The sequence below is a fragment of the Heptranchias perlo genome, chromosome 7 (assembly GCF_035084215.1).
Source record: "Heptranchias perlo isolate sHepPer1 chromosome 7, sHepPer1.hap1, whole genome shotgun sequence".
Classification (NCBI taxonomy): domain Eukaryota; kingdom Metazoa; phylum Chordata; class Chondrichthyes; order Hexanchiformes; family Hexanchidae; genus Heptranchias; species Heptranchias perlo.
This window is the reverse complement of record NC_090331.1, coordinates 85,620,189-85,642,297: the sequence shown is the minus strand read 5'-3', so window position 1 is coordinate 85,642,297 and position 22,109 is coordinate 85,620,189. Positions and strand designations below refer to the sequence as shown.

The 22,109-nt window shown below is 45.9% G+C and overlaps 1 protein-coding gene across 4 annotated transcripts in view; it reads left to right on the top strand.

Moving 5' to 3' along the window:
* The window catches only part of LOC137323927 (collagen alpha-1(XVIII) chain-like), a 377,865-nt gene that overhangs the window by 261,797 nt on the left and 93,959 nt on the right, over positions 1-22,109 (top strand). For all 4 annotated transcript variants that reach the window (XM_067988020.1, XM_067988018.1, XM_067988016.1 and 1 more), the window contains 8 exons: positions 982-1,035; positions 2,411-2,578; positions 4,503-4,565; positions 4,656-4,700; positions 8,800-8,922; positions 10,527-10,598; positions 20,104-20,148; positions 21,818-21,844. In XM_067988020.1, coding sequence (XP_067844121.1) covers positions 982-1,035; positions 2,411-2,578; positions 4,503-4,565; positions 4,656-4,700; positions 8,800-8,922; positions 10,527-10,598; positions 20,104-20,148; positions 21,818-21,844 — 597 coding nt within the window. The remainder of the gene's footprint in view (positions 1-981; positions 1,036-2,410; positions 2,579-4,502; positions 4,566-4,655; positions 4,701-8,799; positions 8,923-10,526; positions 10,599-20,103; positions 20,149-21,817; positions 21,845-22,109) is intronic.

Below are 22,109 nucleotides of genomic sequence, written 5' to 3'. Positions count from 1 at the left end.
TCAGTCACTGACTATTTAGCGTTCCCGTTCTGCCAACCTCAGAGGTTGTCCCAGTCAGATGTAAATCACACTTGAGGGGGATTTCAGATGAATAGGAATTTCTGTCTCACTTTAAGTTTTTTTTTGATGAGCTGTCTGAGGATTGGCCTCTCAAGGAGTCACACAAGGCCTGTTCTCTCCCACCACATCCTGGTGTGGTGAGTTCCTGCGTTCAAAAATGGTGTGAAAAGATGGTTTTTAGGAGAGGATGAACGATAGAGCAAGTCCAGCCCCAACAGTCTATACTCTTTGCCCTTTTAATTCTGCTTCCTTCATTTAGAATTTGACGGCCAAGCACTTGTTTATGTTTACTGGAGAAAATAAACTGCCACTTGTACAGCAGCAATAATTCCCAATATTTCAACTACAACTTGCATTTATACAGTGCCTTTAACATAGTAAAACGTCCCAAGGCACTTCACAGGAACATTAACAAACAAAATTTGACACTGAGCCAAATAAGGAGATATTAGGACAGGTGAAGTCGGTTTTAAGGAGTGTCTTAAAGTAGAAGAGAGGCGGAGAGGTTTTGGGAGGGAATTCCCGAGCTTAGGGCCTGGGCAGTTGAAGGCCGCCAATGGTGGAGCGATGGATGCACAATAGGCCAGAATTGGAGGAGAGCAGAGATCTCGGAGGGTTGTAGGGCTGGAGGATAGAGAGGGGCAAGGCCATGGAGGGATTTGAAAACAAGGATGAGAATTTTAAAACCGAGCCGTTGCCGGACCTGGAGCCAATGTAGGTCAGCGAGCACGGGGCCGATGGGTGATTTCTTCACAAAAGGCCTTTTGCTGGTTGTCATAGCGACACGCAGTCTTTTCTCAGCTCTGTTTATCCCTCATATATTGTATCCACCCTCTGAACACGGTGAGTAATATCAAACCTCAGGTCAGAGTATGTCCAAAGTAAGAATGCTCCTTTTCACTGCCTATTCTTGTTTCCTAGACCTTTGTCGATATGGAAGGTTCTGGATTTGAAGGCGACCTCGAAAACCTTCGGGTAGGTACACTGTTTTGAGGAAAAGGTTGGAGACAAGAAGAACAACAATGGCTGCAAATGTGAAAGGGGAATGGACTATGGGGAAAGGTGAAAACAGCCTAGAGAGAGGATAGTTAAGGAGGAGGATCTTGTATATAAAGTATTTAATTGGCTTAGATAATTCCTTGACTTCAATATTAGGCAGGCTGGTAGGACCAGAGGTCACCCGAACAATCTAGTAAAAAGTAAATTTAAAACAGATACCAGGAGGAATTTCATACTAAAGAAAGAAAAACTTGCATTTATATAGCCCCTTTCACGACCTCAGGACGTCCCAAAGCGCTTTATAGCCAATTAAGTATTTTTGAAGTGTAGTCACGGTTGTAATGTGGGAAACATGGCAGCCAATTTGCGCACAGCAAGATCCCGCAAACGGCAGTGATAATGACCAGCTAATCTGTTTTTAGTGATCTTAGTTGAGAGATAAATATTGGCCAGGACATTCGGGAGAACTCCTCTGCTCTTCTTCAAATTAGTGCCATGGGACCTTTTATGTCCACTTGAGAGGGCAGACGGGGCATCAGTTTAACGTCTCATCTGAAAGATGGCACCTCAATGTAGCACTCCCTCAATACTGCACTGGAGTGTCAGGCTGGATTTTGTGCTCAAGTGTCTGGGGTGGGACTTGAACCCACGACCTTCTGACTCAGAGTCGAGAGCATTAAGACTGAGTCACGGCTGACAAGAAATGTCTCGAGTGGCAAACCATGCATCACACTGCTGCAGTCTTTAAGGCTGTTGGATCTTAGGTTGGGGGAGTTGGATAATGGAGGGATGGGCTTCATTGTGCCAAATGGCCTTTTCTTATCTTTTTCTTGTGTCACTGAACTTAACTTAACTCTTCATGCACCCAGAAGGAGTATTGTAACCAGAAGAAATGAAGCTCTAAAGGAATACTAGATTTCTGATATCGCCAAGGAGCAGGCTCCTAAGAAAGAGACAAAGAACTTGCATTAATAGAGTGCCTTTCATATCCTCAGGAAACTCCAAAGTGGTTCACAGCTAATGAAGTACTTTTAAAATGTGGACACTGTTGTAATGTAGGGAAATGTGGCAGCCAATTTGCACACAGCAAGGTCCCACAAACAGCAAGGAGATAAATGACTGGAAAATAGGTCTTGTAGAGATGTTGGTAATTTTGGGCAGATCCCATTGATGAGGGAGTTCAGGACTATGGATTCATTCACCAGCTTTATTGTTCCAAAATGTGTAGCTTCCTGGGCCTTTTCAAGGATCTTAACTAAACTGGAGATTTTTTCCCCCCTATTCATCCTGATTAGTTAAATGAGTACATGAATCTGAAGATGGAAAGGTTAATTCTATTTTCCCCTTTCAGGGTCTTCCTGGACTGCCCGGACCCCCCGGAGCACCTGGTGTTCCAGGTCTCCCTGGTCGACCTGGAATGTTTGGTACAAATAATACAGGGATACCTGGACCACGTGGCTTACCTGGCCAATCAGGAGCAGATGGGAGACCTGGTTCACCTGGGCCAATGGGACCTCAAGTAAGTGCAGGGTTAATGACACCGATTCTATAGCAAATAACCACAATGTTATTTAACTAAACAGAGAAAACATTCTGAATTAAGGGTCTCACTTTATTCCAAAATTCTTTAATAGGGGAATTAATAGGCATTTCCAGCTTGCAAACTGAAAACTCCAATACAACAAGTTGCATTTATATAGCACCTTTAAAGTAGTAAAACATCTCAAGGCGTTTCACAGGAGCGTTATCAGACAAAATTTGACACTGAGCCACTAAAGAGATATTAGGACAGGTGACCAAAAGCTTGGTCAAAGTAGGTTTTAAAGAGCTTCCATAAGAAGGAGAGGTGATAGATGGAGTATAATGTGGGGAAATGTGAAATTATCCACTTCAGTAGGAAGAATAGAAAAGCAGAATATTTTTTAAAAGGTGAGAGACTAAGAAATGTTGGTAGTCAGAGGGATTTGGGTGTCCTTGTACATGAATCACATCAAGTTGACATGCAGGTACAGCAAGCAATTAGGAAGGCAAATGTATGTTAGCCTTTATGGCAAGGGGGTTGGAGTATAAGAGTAAGGAGGTCTTGCTACAATTATATAGAGCTCTGGTGAGACCACACTTGGAGTACAGTGTACAGTTTTGGTCTCCTTACCTAAGGAAGATATACTTGCCTTAAAGGGGGTGCAATAAAGGTTCACTAGATTGATTCCTGGGATGAGCGGGTTGTCCTATGAAGAGAGATTAAGTAGAATGGGCCTATATTGTCTGGCGTTTAGAAGAATGAGAGGTGATCTCATTGAAACATATAAAATTCTTAGAGGGCTAGACAGGGTAGATGCTGAGAGGCTGTTTCTCCTGGCTGGAGAGTCTAGAACTTGGGGTCATAGCCTCAAGATAAGAGATTGGCCATTTAGGACCAAGATGAGGAAAAATTTCTTCACTCAGAGGGTTGTGAATCCTTGGAATTCTCTACCTCGGGGGCTGTGGATGCTGAGTCGATGAATATATTCAAGGCTGAGATCGATGGATTTTCAACTCTAGGGGAATCAAGGGATATGGGGATAGGGCAGGAAAGTGGAGTTGAGGTAGAAGATCAGCCATGATTTTATTGAATGGCAGAGCAGACTCGGGGGCCGTATGCTTCGATTTCTTATGTTCTAATGAGAGATAGGTAGGGAGGCGGAGAGGTTTAGGGAAGGAATTCCAGAGCTTAAGGCCTAGGCATCAGAAGGCCCGGCCACCAATGGTCGTGCGATGGAAATCGGGGATGCACAAGAGGCCAGAATTGGAGGAATGCAGAGATCTGGGAGGGTTGTAGAGCTAGAGTAGGTTACAGAGATAGGGAAGGGTGAGGCCATGGAGGGATCTGAGCACTAGGATGAGAATTTTAAATTCGAGGCATTGCCGGACCGGGAGCCATTGTAGGTCAGCGAGCATAGGGATGATGGGTGAACAGGACTTGGTGCGAGTTAGGATACGGGCAGCAGAGTTGTGGATGAGCTGAAGTTTACGCAGGGTGGGAGGTGGGAGGTCGGCCAGGAGAACATTGGAATGGTACACAATAGTGGTCGCTCTCTACATCCTCGCTACAAAGTACCTTTGGAACAAGTAAATGCTTACATTAAACTTGTCCACTCAACACCAATTTTAAAATTAGTGGAAAATTACAGTGCATCTTCATCTGGCCACTATCTCAGAAGTCTCTCTTCTGACTCCTCACTGTGTGGAAGATTAGCCTTTTCCACTTTAATATAAAGCACCTTTTAAAGCCTAACCCAAGGGTCGTTTGTCTCCCTCTCTCTCTCATCCTTCCCCCACCCACCCCCTGCCCCATGCTCATTTAAATAAAAGGAACCTTTCTCTTGCAGTGTTAATTTTTTTTCTCTCTAATGTCCAACCAGCTTCCATAGTGATACTTTTCTTTTCTCCCTTACTTCTTTCAGGGCCCCCCTGGTCCACCCGGACAAAATGGCCAATCAGGATCAGCAGGGGAGAAAGGAGTTCCGGTACGTCACCTCAGTTCGATAGCGACTTGAAGTATTGTTCAGTTTAGTTCCTGCTGTGTTTGCTGATGGAACGTGTTCTTGTACTTTCAGGGCGTGCCTGGTGAGTTGGGTCTCCCAGGACCTCCGGGGACTAAGGTAAGGCCAGGACCTTCTTACTACAGGGTGCTGTTTATGGCCTCTCTTCACAGTCATTCAGTTGATAACTTGTGGCCGTAGGTTTGGGCAGCAGAAGGTCTGGATCTTCAGTCCTATCAGTTAGTTTTGCTCCATTGCTGTGCAGCCACCTCACACAATGGAACTACAACAAGCACATGGCCTGTCAGCGAGGGAAGGAGTCTGTTGCCTGCTTTCTCATCAATAAGAAAGACTTGCATGGAATTACATAGAATGTACAGCACAGAAACAGGCCATTCGACCCAACTACTCCACACGAGCCTCCTCCCTCCCTACTTCATCTAACCCTATCAACATATCCTTCTGTTCCTTTCTTGTATTTATCTAGATTCCCCTTAAATGCATCTATGCTAGTCGCCCCTTGTGGTAGCAAGTTCCACATTCTAACCACTTTCTGGATAAAGAAGTTTTTCCTGAATTCCCTATTAGATTTATTAGTGACTATCTTATATTCATGACCTCTAGTTTTGGACTCACCACAGGTGGAAACATCTCTATGTCTACCCTATTGAACCCTTTCATAATCTTAAAGATCTCTATCAGGTCACCCCTCAGTCTTCTCTTTTCTAGAGGAAAAAAGCCCCAGCCGATTCAATCTTTCAAATTTGTATTTATATGGCATCTTTCACAACCAAAGTGCTTTACAGCCAATGAAGTACTATTTGAAGTGTAGTCACTGTTATAATATAAGAAACACGGCAGCCAATTTGCACACAGCAAGGTCGCACAAACAGCAATGAAATAAATCTGTTTTAGTGATTGGTTGAGGGATAAATATTGACCAGGACACCGGGCAAACTCCCCTGCTCTTGTTCGAATAGCGCCATGGGATCTTTTACACCCCCTAAGAGGGCGTCCGTTTAAGGTCTCATCCAAAAGACGGCACCTCCAACAATGCAGCACTCATTCAGTGCTGCACTGGGAGTGTCAGCCTGGATTTTGTGTTCAAGTCTCTGGAGTGGGACTCGAACCCACAACCTTCTGACTCAGACGAGAATGCTACCCACTGAGCCATGGCTGACACATGTGAACATGACACATGTAAATGTGTAAAAAAATCAATGTAATAATCGATCAACCAAAAAGATAGTGTGTATATCAATGGAACGGTAACTGGACTGTCAATCATTGCTATCAATCTTCCCTTTACCACTCCTGGGAAATAGTGTCTTAATAAGAGTGTGACTCCAACCTACTGAGCAATCCACACCTGTTCACGTGCTACAGTTAGCCAGTCTTTCCTCTTTGTGTACTTCTCTCTCTTCCATTCAGAGTTCACTCTATGCTATTCCTCCATGGTTATTGAAGCTTCCCACTTCATCCACCGCTCCCTCCCCATTTGGATCCTTGGAGGTATTAGAATGGGTGTTTCCTTGTGTTGCACGTGGACTAACTTAAGATCTTCATTGTGTTCCACTGGCTGACTACTAATCAAAGCTAAAATGCTTCAAAGCTCAGATGAGGAAGGTTGACACTTGCCTGTTTAATTCTGTTTGTGAATCATATCGGATCTTCACAACCAAAGCTATTTTTTATACAGAAAGAGTCAAACCCATAATATGCAATCCTGATGCAATGGGAGCTGCTTACTTCATTCAGAAGCAATAATTCTCACCAGGGAGAGGGGTCGAGGTGGTTTTAACTTCCAAGTTCAGATCAAATGTGGGGTGTTACAAAGTAAATCCATCCATATATTACATAGTATTGGGGTTGAGTTTCATGGATTGAACCCTACCACCAAGCTGTAACCCCTCCCTCAAGAAACAAAAGTACCAGGGAGCAGCAAGAGGCACCAGCTCCAAGGCCTTGTGGTAAAACTCCTCCTCTGTTCCCTCGATTCAAAACCAAATTAACAAAGACATCACAAGACCGATACGTTTGAATAAAAAGGAGAGATCTGTGATAGGATGGAGGGCAGGAGTGATTAAATGACAAAAGGGATGACAGTGCAAGGCAAAAAGGGGGTGGTAATGGGACAAGTAAAGGAACAAAAGATGGGTTCAGAGGAGATGTAAATGGTTACAGTAGTATAGCAGAGGGGGAGGGAAGCAGGGAAAATCTGGCAAAGCGGAGAGGGTTACCGTGGCCCGGGAATGTGGTGGAGAAAGGCAGGTGGACCCCAAGGGTGCGGACCCCAGGGGCACGGACCACCCCGCTGGCTGTCTACCAATTTTAGAAGTGAATTTGATGACTTTATTTTTACGCTGTGTTGATATGACCCCACTGTAACTGGAACAGCATCTGGGCATTTTTAACCAGTAGTAAGTTATTTCTTTTTATATAACTTCCCCATGAACGATGTCACAAGGAGATGCACGTGGGTTTTTCTAGGCAGGGGCTGAGTGTGCTTGCTGTTGTAGTGTTCTATTGGATGAAGTGTGCAAAACGTTTGGGTGGCAGTTGCATGCCTCTGCCAAGGAGACTTTTTAATCCTCATTTGCAGTCAGTTTCACTTGTATTTTCATTTGCCCCTTACCCGCCTGGTTCCGATTTCCACATTTTGTTGTTTCTGTCAAAACTCACTGGTAACTGTTCATCAGAGATTCACTATTGAACAGAAGGCATTGGTGTCACGCTGAGCTCAGTTCTTCCTCCCGGCCCTCTGCTTGAATAGAAACACATTTCTATCTAATAGCCGGATATTGTTGGGTTATATAGGGTATTGTCATATATCCTTATTGCCCGCAATTGGAGGTATTATAGAATATTGTCATACATCCCTTACCTCCAATACAGGTTCAAGAGATAGGAAACACTAAAAACATCTGGTTAATACTCTTTATTAAATCAAGTAGTGCAATAGGGATATATGACAATATCCTGTATAAATCTGACAGGTATGGTACTTATTTTCCTGATGAATAGAGCACAAACAGAAGAGTAATTCTTGTGTATTGGGCACAGTTGAGATACTGGTTTCTTGGTTACCAGTACGAATATAGTCCTGGTCAGCGCTGTTGAGCTGACTGTCATCTGATGAGATAAGAAAGAACTTACATTTATAAAGCGCCTTTCACATCCCCAGGATGTCATGAAGCACTTGATAGCCAATGAATTACTTTTGAAGTGTAATCGCTTGTTTTGTGGGCAAACACAAGCCGATTTGCACACCGCAAGGTCCCGCAATGAGATAAATGACAAGCTAATCTGTATTTTTATGTAGTTGGTCGAGCGATAAATGTTGGCCAGGACACAGGGAGAACTCTCCCGCTCTTCGAATAGTGCTGTGGGATCTTTTGCGTCCACCTGATGGGGCCTCAGTTTAACCTCTCATCTGGAATACGGCACCTCCGACAGTGCAGCGCTCCCTCAGCACTGCACTGGAGTGTCAGCCTAGATTATGTGTTCAAGTCTCTGGAGTGGGAATTGAACCCACAACCTTCTGATTCAGAGACAAGAGAGCTACCACTGAGCCAAGGTTCATAGAATCGTAGAGCAGTGAAGGAGGTCATTCGGCCCATCATGCCTGTGCCAGCTCTGTGAAAGAGCTATCCAATTAGTCGCACTTCCCCTGCTCTTTCACCATAACCCTGCAAATTTCTCTTTTTCAAGTATTTATCCAATTCCCTTTTGAAAGTTACTATTCAATCTGCTTCCATCACCCTTTCAAGCAGTGCATTCCAGATCATTACAACTTGCTGCGTAAAAAAATTCTCCTCATCTCCCTTTTCTTTTGCCGATCACCTCAAATCTGTGTCCTCTAGTTACTGACCCTCCTGCCAGTGGAAGCAGTTTTTCCTCATTTACTCTATCAGAACCCTTCATAATTCTGAACACCACTATTAAATCTCCCATTAATCCTCTTTGCTCTGAGGAGAACAATCCCAGCTTCTCCAGTCTCTCCACGTAAGTCCCTCATCCCTGATATCATTCTGGTAAATCTCCTCTGCACCCTCTCCAAGGTCTGGACAACACAGGTTGATATGATATTTGAATGAAATACTGAAATTTACCATAATGTCGAGATTGAAAAATCAGGAACGTTATGTTGATGCTGTTTGGGTGTTTTTTCACCCTCAAGTTTCTTCTCTTCTTTACATTTTCTTCTCTCCCATTGCAGGGTTCCTCTGGAGATGCTGGACCTCCTGGTCAGCCTGGCTTAGCTGGGTTGCCAGGACCAATAGGACCCCGAGGACTCCCAGGTCCTCCTGGACCATCATCATCAAGTCTCCGGGGTGGATTTGTAAGTTATTGTACTCCAAAAGTAATCTATATTTTTACTATTTTATACTATTTTTTTATAGTAACCTGAACTATTCTGTACCACAGAACTTTGCACGGCCAACCTGCAACATTTTAAGGCACAAATGTTAATAAACATCAAGGTCATTGGGATTTGGTGAAGGGTTAAAAGTAAAAAAAAAACTCCTCAACGATGTGACTTTTTAAAAATTCATTCTCAGAATATGGGCGTCGCTGGCAAGGCTGGCATTTATCACCCATCCCTAGTTGCCCTTGAGAAGGTGGTGGTGAGCCTTCCACTTGAACTACTGCTGTCCGTGTGGTGAAGGTGCTGTTAGGTAGAGAATTCCAGGATTTTGACCCAGCGACGATGAAGGAACGGCGATATATTTCCAAGTCGGGATGGTGGGTGACTTGGAGGGGAACTTGAAGGTGATGATGTTCCCATGCGCCTGCTGCCCTTGTCCTTCTAGGTGGTGAAGATTTCTATCACTGATGTATGTTCAAAGTCCCAAGTGTAATCGCTGTGGACAACCTCAGTCACAGAGTGCGTGCTGGCCAACTGCCATATGTTTGCGTTCATAATTACTGTTGAAAACTGACATGAAACTTGAATGGGTGCAGAGCGTACGTCAGACACAAACACCTAGGAGTGACACCATTTCCTGTGGGTGGATGTTGAGGTACTCTGTCGGGCAGATGTGTGGGCGGATTTTCTGATAGGTCGGCCAAAGGGTTGCATGGCAACAACCAACATAAGGACTTAATATCAGGCTGTCTAACTGTGTTTCCATGGAAGAAGGAAACAGTGGTGACTTTCTCTGAAATCCAGAAACACTTACAGAATGGCTGGCTTTGGCCCATTAAGAGCGGGGTGGGTGGGTGGGTGGGGAGGTTAGAAAAATAATTGAGAGAAGAATCAGCAATGAAACCAATGTGTTCTGGCTGGCAAAGGAGCCAAGGTGTATTAATGCCACCCTTTGTTGGTCATCTAAAGTTAAAGCCACAAGCCACCTCTGCTCCCGATGGTGAAAATAAGCTACTTAAAGTCAGTTTGAGTAAGAAAGAAAGGAAAGGGCTCGCTTTATATAGCGACCTCAGGACGATCCTAAAACGTTTTACAGCCAATGAAGTGCTTTTGAAGTGCAGTCACTGTTGCAATGTAGAAAACACGGCAGCCAATTTGCACACAACAAGGTCCCACAAACAACAATGTGATAACGACCAGATAATCTGTTTTAGTGATGTTGGTTGAGGGATAAATATTGGCCGGGTCACCAGGGAGAACTCCCCTGCTCTTCAAAATAGTGCTGTGGGATCTTTTACATCCACTTGAGAGGGCAGATGGGGCCTCGGTTTAATGTCTTGTCCAAAAGACGGCACCTCTGACAGTGCAGCACCCCCTCAGTACTGACTGGAGTGTCAGCCTAGATTATGTGCTCAAGTGTCTGGAGTGGGACTCGAACCTTTTGATTCAGCGGTGAGAGTGCTACCCACTGAGCCACGACTGACACCAACCTGAACTGTGCTTCAGATTAATGCGATGCTATTGTTAAAAGTGGATTTGTCCCAGAAGATTGAGACATGTGGTACTTCTCTTTGCAGGATGACATGGAAGGATCTGCATTCCCAATAATCACAGGACTACCAGGGGAGCGAGGGTTAGAAGGAGTTCAGGTAAAGTTGAAAGGCCGTGGTGAGAATGGACCATTCTGACATGCTGTGCTTGTCCAATTTATTTCAGCATCACACACTGCTACCCTTGATTCTGTTAACCAAAAATAAAACCAGTATTCTTTAGCCACTCAGTCTTACATTGTGCTTAATTGTACATGTTCCTATTTTAATCAATTCTGTGCATCTTTTCTCCCCTCCTCCAGTAGTGGTGCCCTTCCATGGCATTAGTAGCCTTCACCCCAAGGGGCCATTCTCCATGTTAGAGTCCAGGCAGCAAGTGTTACGAACTTACGTAAATGATGGGCAGGAAAAGACCAGCTGGTCCATCAAGCCTACCCCACACCATGATGGCTGGAGCATCATGACTAAACACTTCCTCCCTCTCTTCCTCCCCCCCACCGCGGCTGTAAAGCGCTTTGGGACGTCTTGAGGTTATGAAAGGCGCTATATAAATGCAAGTTCTTCTTTCTTTACGCACTGAGCTACTTGCGGCACCTTATAGGGCAGTCTTTAGAAGGACAACAGTGACCAAGCATTTGCTGCAATGTGTATCACTCTGTTCCAAGTTTCCACTGCTCTGAGTGAAAAGATGTTTCTATAACTCCAGCAAAGAAAGAAAGATAGCATTTATATAGCGCCTTTCATGACCTTGGAACGTCCCAAAATGCTTTACAGCCAGTGAAATACTTTTGAAGTGTAGTCACTGTTGTAATGTAGGAAACGCAGCAGCCAATTTGCACACAGCAAGGTCCCACAAACAGCAATGAGATAATGACCAGATAATCTGTTTTAGTGATATTGGTTGAGGGATAAATACTGGCCAGGACACTGGGGAGAACTCCTCTGCTCTTCTTCGAAATAGTGCCATGGGATCTTTTATGTCCACCTGAGAAGGCAGACGGGGCCTTGATTTAGCATCTCATCCAAAAGACAGCACCTCTGACAGTGTAGCACTCCCTCAGTACTGGCACTGGGAATGTCAGCCTGGACTTTCTGCACGAGTCTCTGGAGTGGGACTTGAACCAACAACCTTCTGACTCAAAGGCGAGAGTGCTACCCACTGAGCCACGGCTGACATAGCTTGTGGTTTTCTAATTTTGGATTCTTCTCATCTAGTCCCGTTTCCTGGGCTTAGGTCTAAGCTCGCTAATCTCCACATCCTGAACACTCGGCATTAATTCAAAAACCTGGCTGCATTGCCACCACAATCACCATCTCCCTGATGTGTATAATTAGTATGCAACCAACCACCACTGTTTCTTTAATTCTAGTTCATCAGACTTTAAACATTTCCATCGGTCCCCATTCTTTTTCGTTCAGGCTGCACTCGGGCTGCCAACATTCCATTTTAAAATTGTCATCCTTGTTTTCAAATCCCTCCATGGCCTCGCCCCTCCCTAACTCTGTAACCTCCTCCAGTTCTATGATTCACAGAGATCTCTGCGCTCCTCCAATTCTGGCCTCATGCGCATCCCCAATTTTCTTCACTCCACCATTGGCGGCAAGTGCTTTCAGCTGCCTCGGCCCAAAGCTCTGGAATTCCCTCCCGAAACCTCTCTGTCTTTCTACCCCTCTCTCCTCCTTTAAGACACTCCTTAAAACCTACCTCTTTGATCAAGTTTTTTGGTCACCTGTCCTAATATCTCCTTATGAAGCTCGGTGTGAAATTTTGTTCAATAACGCTCCTGTGAAGCGCTTTGGGACGTTTTACTACTTTAAAGGCGCCACTTAAGTGCAAGTAGTAGTTGTTGTTGTTGTTGATTGTCCTGGAGTCTCCAGGAATTAAAGATTAGTCTCCTGGACACTGCTGCAAACAAACCAGGAGAAAAACCACAGGGGCATTGAAAAAATTGTTTTTTTTCTTTGAACACTTTTTTGTTTATTCGTTATAAAATTATTGGAGATGTGGAAAGAAGCTGTTTGACTGGGCGGGGTGGTTGGAGGTGGCTGGTCATGTGATGTGACCTCTAGAATTATGTCCAACCACAGTTGGCAACCCTGGGTTGCACCCAGTGGCTCTTGTGCATTCTTCAGTGGGGACAAATGGACTGATTGAGCCCTGTCGACTCACTACTGCCACTTTCCAGTCTGCCGGAGAATTATCTTTTTTCTCCATGGAGTTTGTCCGTTCACAGGGACGTTGTTTAAAACACAAGAAAGCAGTGCTTGCTGTACAAAACTCCAAAGAAAGAAAGACTTGCATTTATGTAGCACCATTCACGACCTCAGGATGTCCCAAAGCACTTTACAGCCAATGAAGTAATTTTTGAAGTGGAGGCACTGTTGTAATGTAGGAAACGCGGCAGCCAATTGACGCACAGCAAAATTCCACAAACAGCAATGTGATAATGACCAGATAATCTGTTTTTTAGTGGTGTTGGGTGAAGGATAAATATTGGCCAGGACACCGGGGTGAACTCCTCTGCTCTTCTTTGAAATAGTGCCATGGGATCTTTTATGTCCAGCAGAGAGGGCAGACGGGGCCTCAGTTTAACATCTCATCGGAAAGATGGCACCTCCAACAGTGCAGCACTCCTTCAGTACTGGCATTGGAATATCAGCCTAGATTTTGTGCTCAAGTCACTGGAGTGTGACTTGAACCCACAACCTTCAGACACTGAGGCGAGAGAGTTACCAGTGAGGCGAGAGAGCTACCAGTGAGGCGAGAGAGCTACCAGTGAGGCGAGAGAGCTACCAGTGAGGCGAGAGAGCTACCAGTGAGGCGAGAGAGCCACCAGTGAGGCGAGAGAGCCACCAGTGAGGCGAGAGAGTTACCAGTGAGGCGAGAGAGTTACCAGTGAGACGAGAGAGTTACCAGTGAGGCGAGAGAGTTACCAGTGAGGCGAGAGAGTTACCAGTGAGGCGAGAGAGTTACCAGTGAGGCGAGAGAGTTACCAGTGAGGCGAGAGAGTTACCAGTGAGGCGAGAGAGTTACCAGTGAGGCGAGAGAGTTACCAGTGAGGCGAGAGAGTTACCAGTGAGGCGAGAGAGTTACCAGTGAGGCGAGAGAGTTACCAGTGAGGCGAGAGAGCTACCAGTGAGGCGAGAGAGTTACCAGTGAGGCGAGAGAGTTACCAGTGAGGCGAGAGAGTTACCAGTGAGGCGAGAGAGTTACCAGTGAGGCGAGAGAGTTACCAGTGAGGCGAGAGAGTTACCAGTGAGGCGAGAGAGTTACCAGTGAGGCGAGAGAGTTACCAGTGAGGCGAGAGAGTTACCAGTGAGGCGAGAGAGTTACCAGTGAGGCGAGAGAGTTACCAGTGAGGCGAGAGTGCTACCAGTGAGGCGAGAGAGTTACCAGTGAGGCGAGAGAGTTACCAGTGAGGCGAGAGAGTTACCAGTGAGGCGAGAGTGCTACCAGTGAGGCGAGAGAGTTACCAGTGAGGCGAGAGAGTTACCAGTGAGGCGAGAGAGTTACCAGTGAGGCGAGAGAGTTACCAGTGAGGCGAGAGAGTTACCAGTGAGGCGAGAGTGCTACCAGTGAGGCGAGAGAGTTACCAGTGAGGCGAGAGAGCTACCAGTGAGGCGAGAGAGTTACCAGTGAGGCGAGAGAGCTACCAGTGAGGCGAGAGAGTTACCAGTGAGGCGAGAGAGCCACCAGTGAGGCGAGAGAGCTACCAGTGAGGCGAGAGAGCTACCAGTGAGGCGAGGGAGTTACCAGTGAGGCGAGAGTGCTACCAGTGAGGCGAGAGAGTTACCAGTGAGGCGAGAGTGCTACCAGTGAGGCGAGAGTGCTACCAGTGAGGCGAGAGAGTTACCAGTGAGGCGAGAGAGTTACCAGTGAGGCGAGAGAGTTACCAGTGAGGCGAGAGAGTTACCAGTGAGGCGAGAGAGCTACCAGTGAGGCGAGAGAGTTACCAGTGAGGCGAGAGAGTTACCAGTGAGGCGAGAGAGCTACCAGTGAGGCGAGAGAGTTACCAGTGAGGCGAGAGTGCTACCAGTGAGGCGAGAGAGTTACCAGTGAGGCGAGAGAGTTACCAGTGAGGCGAGAGTGCTACCAGAGAGGCGAGAGAGTTACCAGTGAGCCACGGCTTTGAATTAAAGGAGGAAATTAGTGATCATTTGATATTTTTCGGAGCTCCTACTATACTGGAGACATATCCGAGGTTCCAATGTTTAAAATAATTAACATAAACCCACTAATCATAGGTTGGTTAACCGAATATCAACAGTAGGGGGAAAAGCTTGAGGGCATTCTATGGGACGCTGGTACAAGGAGCCGTCAGCTTGCATTTACAGGTCATTTATCACACCCTACTGCAATTCTTTGAGGACATAGCTAAGCTAAAGGGTGAGGGTGATCCAGCAGATGTCGGTTAGTTGGATTCTCAAAAGGCATTTGACAAAGTTCCGTATGTGAGTCCAATAGGGATGGTTAAGAATCGTGGAATAATGGCAAATTGGACTGTTTGAGAACTAGGCATAACAGCAGAAAGTGGTGACAAATGAGAAATACTCTGCCTGGGGAAAAATGAGCCAGGGGTGCTCCACAAAGACCTGTCTGAGACCCCTCCTCTTCACAATATTTGTGAATGACATGGAATAGACTCGCAAATAAGGGAGCTGATTGAGTCATTTAAATAGATCACGATCACTTGGTCGAGGCAGTACTTGAGTTTTTTCCCTAGTTTAGGTATGGAAGTGATCTCCTTGATCTCTAATTGAAGGAATAGTAAGTGGTCATCGGGAGTTTGGGGGAGGAGTGAATGATCAAATAAACATGTATGGTCACCCAGTCCGAATGGGATGCATCCTAGGTTGCTGAGGGAAGTAAGGGTGGAAATTGTGGAGGCTCTGGCCACAATCTTCCAATCCTCCTTAGATATGGGCGTGGTGCCAGAGGATTGGAGAATTGCAAATGTTACACCCCTATTCAAAAAAGGGGAGAGGGATAATCCCTGCAGGCCAGTCAACCCAACGTCAGAGGTGGTGAAACTTTGAGACAATAATCCGGGATAAAATTAATTGGCAATTGGAAAAATATGGGTTAAAAGTGAAAGCCAGCATAAATTTGTTAAAGGCAAATCGTGTTTGACTATTTTGATTGAATTCTTTGATGAAGTAATGGAGAGGGTGGATGAGAGTAGTATGGTTGATGTTGTGTATATGGACTTTCAAAAGGCGTTTGATAAAATACCACATAATAGACTTGTAACCAAAATTGAAACCCATGGGATTAAAGGGACAATTGCTGCATGGATATGAAATTGGCTGAGGGACGATAGCAGAAAGTAGTGATGAACGGTTGTTTTTCAGACTGGAGGGAAGTGGGCAGTGATGTCCCCCAGGGGTCGGTGTTGGGGCCACTGCTTTTTGTGTATAGAGGGTATATTTTCAAAGTTTGCAGATTACATAAAATTCAGAAATGTAGTAAACAGTGAGGAGGATAGTAACCTTCAGAAGGTCATGGACAGACTTGTGAAATGGGCAGACACATGGCAGATGAAATTTAACCCAGGAAGTGTGAAGCAATTTATTTTGGTAGGAAGAATGAGGAGAGGCAATATAAACTAAATGATACAATTTTAAAGGGGGTGCAGGAACAGAGTGATCTGGGGGTGTATGTACACAAATCTTTGAAGTTGGCAGGACAAGTTTAGAAGATTGTTAAAAAGGCATATGGGACACTTGGCTTTATAAATAATGGCATAGAGTACAAAAGCAAGGAAGTTATGCTAAACCATATAAAACACTGGTTAGGTCCCAGCTGGAGTGTTGTGTTCAATTCTGGACACCACACTTTAGGAAGGATGTCAAGGCCTTGGAAAGGGTGCAGAAGAGATTTACTTGAACGGTACCAGGGATGCTGGATTTCAGTTATGTGGAGAGACTAGAGAAACTGGGGTTGTTCTCCTTAGAGCGGAGAAGGTTACGGGAAGATTTGTAGAGGTGTTCAAAATCATGAAGGATTTTGATGGAGTAAATAAGGAGAAACGGTTTCTAGTGGTAGGAGGGTCGGTAACCAGAGGACACAGATATGAGGTAATTGGCAAAGGAACCAGAGGCGAGATGAGGAAAAAAAAAATTTAGATATGCAAGTTGTAATGATCTGGAACGCACTGCCTGAAAGGGCGGTGGAAGCAGATTCAATAGTAACTTTCGAAAGGGAATTGGAAAAATACTTGTAGGGGAAAAATTTGCAGGGCTGTAGGGAAAGAGCGGGGGAGTAAGACTAATTGGATAGCTCTTTCAAAGAGCCGGCACAGATGGACCAAATGGCCTCCTGCTGTGCTGTATCATTCTATGATTCTATGGACCCTGGAAGGAGTGGGTTTAATGGGCCAAATGACTTCCTTTTACTCCGTACTGTCCAATACTCTTTTCAGCTATCTAGTGTGCTGCAGCATTGACTTCTCACAATATGGTGTCGTGAGTACAGGGGTGGAGAGGGTTAGCATTTGCTGGTCTGTCGAGGTACATAGAATTTACAGCACAGAAACAGGCCATTCGGCCCAACTGATCGATGCCTGTGTTTATGCTGCACACGAACCTCCTCCCACCCTAACTACAAGGGGGTAAGGCAGGAGAAAGAGTTACCCAATGAGAATGCTCTATGGGACCCCCTTCACACAGTTTTAAATCTATGCTATGAACTCCCCAAAGGACTGAGTGACTAAGAGAGTACCTCAGGCATCCACTGACACCATCGTGATTATCGAAATTTGTTCTCCAAATGTTGGCAACGCCAGCAAGACTGCAATTATTGTCTATCCCTCGTTGACCCAGGTCACCAGAGAACATTGAGATAAAGCCACATAGTGTGGATTGAAGTCACATGTAGGTCAGACGAGGTAGGGGTAGCATTTGTGGAAGGAGTTTGGGTTTTTAAGACAATCCAACACTTTTTCCAATGCTAACCAACACATTGCTAGATTTAAAAAGAGAAAATGCTGGAAACACTCAGCAGTATCTGTGGTGAGAGAAACAGAGTTAATGGGCCCGATATTAGGAGGGAGGCGGGTTGGCAGCGGGGGGTCGACTGGGCGTGTGGGAAAAGGGAATTGGATATATACTTGAAGGGGAAAAATTTGCAGGGCTATGGGGAAAGAGCAGGGGAGTAAGACTAATTGGATAGATCTTTCAAAGAGCCGGCACAGATGGACCAAATGGCCTCCTGCTGTGCTGTATCATTCTATGATTCTATGGACCCTGGAAGGAGTGGGTTTCCACCCTGCAGTGGGCGGACTGCGCACCCGCATCATAGGCTGGAGGAGCCCTATTTAAAGGGGCAGTCCTCCACTGACTGATGCTGCAGACAATAGGCAAAATTACAGCATGGAGCAGCCCAGGGGGAAGGCTGCTCCCAGGTTTAATGATGCCTCACTCCAGGTCTTACTGGATGGGGTGAGGAGGAGGAGGGAGATCTTCCACCCGGTGGACGGGAGGAAGTGGCCTGCCTCTGCCACCATGAAGGCCTGGCTCGAGGTGGCAGAGAAGGTCACCAGCACCACCAACATATCGCGCACCTGCATACAGTGCAGGAGACGCTTCGATGACTTAACCAGGTCAGCCGAAGTGAGTACACTTACTCATTCCCCTACACTCCATCTGACACATCACCGCCCCCACCCCACATCTCCTTCTGCACTGCCAACACTACTCTGTCACATCACCCCTCACACCCACTCAAAGCTCATCCTCATCTTACCTGCACTTACTCACCTCACCAGTACTCATCCCGCCACTACCACTCAACCCAATCCTCATACAATCTCATGGCTCTATCTCATACTCACCCTCGCATGCATCTCTTTCACGGTCAGCCTCACTCAACCTGCCACTACCTGTGCTGCAGCCACAGGGCATGCATCACATATGTGCAGTAGGAAGCGTAAGGCAAACGTGTCGTGAGCATGAAGGGGATGCACAAGGGTGTTTGAGGGTTTGTCATGGTTTTTATTTATATTTGATTTCTGATCAACTCACATTACATATTATATTATCACTACTACTGCCACATCATGGCCATTCTTGACTGGCTTGTGCAATGAGGCCCTTTCATGAGGTTCTCCATGAACACCCTTGATGCCACCCATTGGATCACCCTACAGTGGGTGTATGTGTAGTTGCACGACTACTTTGTGCAGGTGCCTGTTGCTCAGCACTGTGTTGTGTAGCTCCACGTGGCGGAGGTGGACGGCGAGGCTCGTAATGTTGCTCGTCCTCCAATGGAGTGATGAATGCAGCAATGGAACCCCCCGCTCCATCCTGACGGTGTGAGTGTGAGGGGGTCCGCAAAATAGGTAAATGTGTTTGGACAGCAGAGTTTAGGGTATGATGTAATAATTTGGAGTGTGGAGACAACGGTGTGGCAGGCAAAACTTTGTCTGAGGTGACAGAGTGCCCTGCTGCAATGAATGAGGTACTCCCCCCACCTGTTAAGGAATCCTCTGCATCTCCCACTGGCTGCTGACTGAAACACGTCTGCAACAACAGGGAGTGTTTCCCACGCTGAGGAGAGTCCAAAATCACATCCCTGCTAAAATCTCTTCCCAATGAGGTCTGTCAACGACCTCAAGTACCCCCCTAACTATCTAAACTGTCATCCCGCCGGCTTTAATTGCTGGTGGGAGTCCCGCATGCGGGAGCTGCGCGCGCACCGATTTGCGTCATTGGGGAACCCGGAAGTCGGCGGGTTGGAGCCGGGCTCCTGACCCGCTCCAGGATTCCCCAATTTTAGGAACCCCCCCCCCCCCACCCCCGCCACGAACGCACCCGCTCAGCCATCCTAAAATTGACCCCAATGTTTCAGGTCGATGACCTTTCATCAGAACTGGAAGATGTTAGAGATGAGCAGCTTTTAAGCAAATACAGAGTCAGGGGAAAGGGGGTCAGGAAAAGAACGAAAGAGTGTGGATAGGGTGGAGGGCAGGAGTGATTTTGGGACGGCAGGTGATAATGGGACACGTAAAGTAACAAAGATGGCTCCACAGGAGATGTAAATGGTTACAGCAGAACCGTTACCAGCACCTGCTGTCCGAGAAAATGGGAGCAGTGGTTATGATCTAAAGTTGTTGAACTCAATGTTGAGGCCGGAAGGCTGTAAAGTCAGCCGCAGTATTCTGCTTTACCGGCTAGATTTCTTCATTACACTTTCACAACTTGCCATGGTTGAGTTTGAACTTTAAGTTGGTAGTCCAGTCCCACCACACTCCAATACCCATGGAGCAAGCTCAATCGCAGCTCCCAGCTTCCCCCACTGCTTGTCACAGTTCAACATGAAACCTTGGGAAAACCAGCAGGGAGATCAACTGTTCTGTAGTGACGTTACAAAAACTGTTTTTCAGATGAATACTTGTGACTTAGGCTGGTCATTGTTCGACTTAATCCTGGTACGTTCCATTAAAAGTTGGGATGGTGATTGAGCCAATGGCCTTACATGTAGACTATGAATTTTCAGTACTAGATACCATGGGTCAGAAATGACCATTTCAGGCAGTTGTTGAATAATGATGATTCACTTTTATTTGCCTTGTAACGTCACATTGATTTTCTTCTTCTTCGATAGGGGTTCCCAGGTGTACCTGGACTGCCTGGAGTTTCTGGACTGAAGGTGAGAGGTCACCCGTTTTGCCACAGAAGCATGTGGCTGGGTTTTCTGAAAGAGATCTTGGTTAATGCTTGCTACATATGCCGGTTGGGGTGAATGGACAGCAACTGAGGCGGAAGCCTTAACTGTGATAAACTCGGTTTCATTGGGGTTCTTCATGAAAAAGAAAGAAAGGAAAGAAAGAGCTTGCATTTCTATAACGCCTTTCACAACCTCAGGACGTCCCAAAGCGCTTTACAGCCAATTAAGTACTTTTTGAAGCATAATGATGTGGAGATGCCGGTGATGGACTGGGGTGGACAAATGTAAGGAATCTTACAACACCAGGTTATAGTCCTACAAATTTATTTTAAAATCACAAGCTTTCGGAGATTATCTCCGAAAGCTTGTGATTTTAAAATAAATTTGTTGGACTATAACCTGGTGTTGTAAGATTCCTTACATTTTTGAAGCATAGTCACTGTTGTAATGTAGGAAATGCGGCAACTAATCTACATACAGCAAGATCCTAAAAACAGCAATGTGATAATGACCAGATAATCTGTTTCAGTGATGTTGGTTGAGGGATAAATATTGGCCAGGACACCGGGGAGGACTCCCCTGCTTTTCTTCGAAATAGTGCCATGGGATCTTTCACGTCCACCTGAGAGGGCAGACGGGGCCTCGGTTTAACGTCTCATCCAAAGGATGATGCCTCCGATAGTGCAGCGCTCCCTCAGTACTGTACTGGGAGTGTCAGCCTAGATTTTTGTGCTCAAGTCTCTGGAGTGGGACTTGAAGCCACAACCTTCTGACTCAGAGGCGAGAGAGCTACCACTAAGAGAGAGTTTTGTTTAGTTAGATTGGTTGGGGACACACCTCCCCACCTAAATGTAACAAATAGACAGAGTCACCTGCATTACTTATAAGCTGGGATCACATGAGGTGGAGCTTAGAGCTCCGTTGACAGGTGGATTCAGCATTACCCGATCCCTGGCTCTCCCAGCCTTCCCGATTTTCATGTTAGTGACTGTAAAAATTGGGCACACTGACTTCCAGTTTCCACTTGCCAATCTTGCCCGCCCTTTGAGCAAGGCCCTGCGCCAAGAAGCTAACTAGTAAAACTTATCTCACTGCGTTTAATTTAATGCTTGCAAGGCAAGTAATTATCCGTCCAATTCTGGGAAGGAATTTGATGCATCAGGGTACCCCGCAGTCTTGAGGTTTGGCCAAAACCATATAATAATTACCAACTGTTTGCATAAGTATCTGATACATACAAGATGAGAGCGGGCACCCATTACCTCGAAATGGAGTAACACTTGTCTATACCAACCTTCCTCTGTTAGTTAATGGGAGAGTCCAGATCAAGGAGGGCATAACCTTAAAATTAGAGCTAGGCCGTACAGAGGTGATGTCAGGAAACACTTCTTCACACAAAGGGTAGTGGAAATCTGGAACTCTCTCTCCAAAACACTGTTGAGGCTGGGGATCAATTGAAAATTTCAAAACTGAGTTTAGTAGATATTTGTTGGGTAAGGGTATTAAGGGTTATGGAACCAAGGCAGGTAAATGGAGTTAAGATACAGATCAGCCATGATCTAATTGAATTGTGGAACAGGCTCGAGGGGCTGAATGGCCGACTCCTGTTCCTAAGTTCCTAATGACCTGTTTTTTTCTTCTTCCTCAATAGGGTGAGCCAGGTATCAAAGGAGAACAGGTAAGTCCTGACTGTTTGAGATGTCTGGCTGCGCTTGCTTAGCTGGAAACTGTTGCCTTGTTGGCCATACATCGGGTTTCCCATTGGTGATGAGACATGCAGACTGAGGAAGCAAAGGCTTCTGACCAGTCATAGGGCTCAGTTGGTACTGATGTGGCACAGATGTTGTTGATTTAATCATTTAACAGGACGTGCTGCTCCTCCAATGCCTCCTTTTCTTCCCGACCATTGCTTCCTTGGTGACAGGGATGTTGATCAAGTTGAG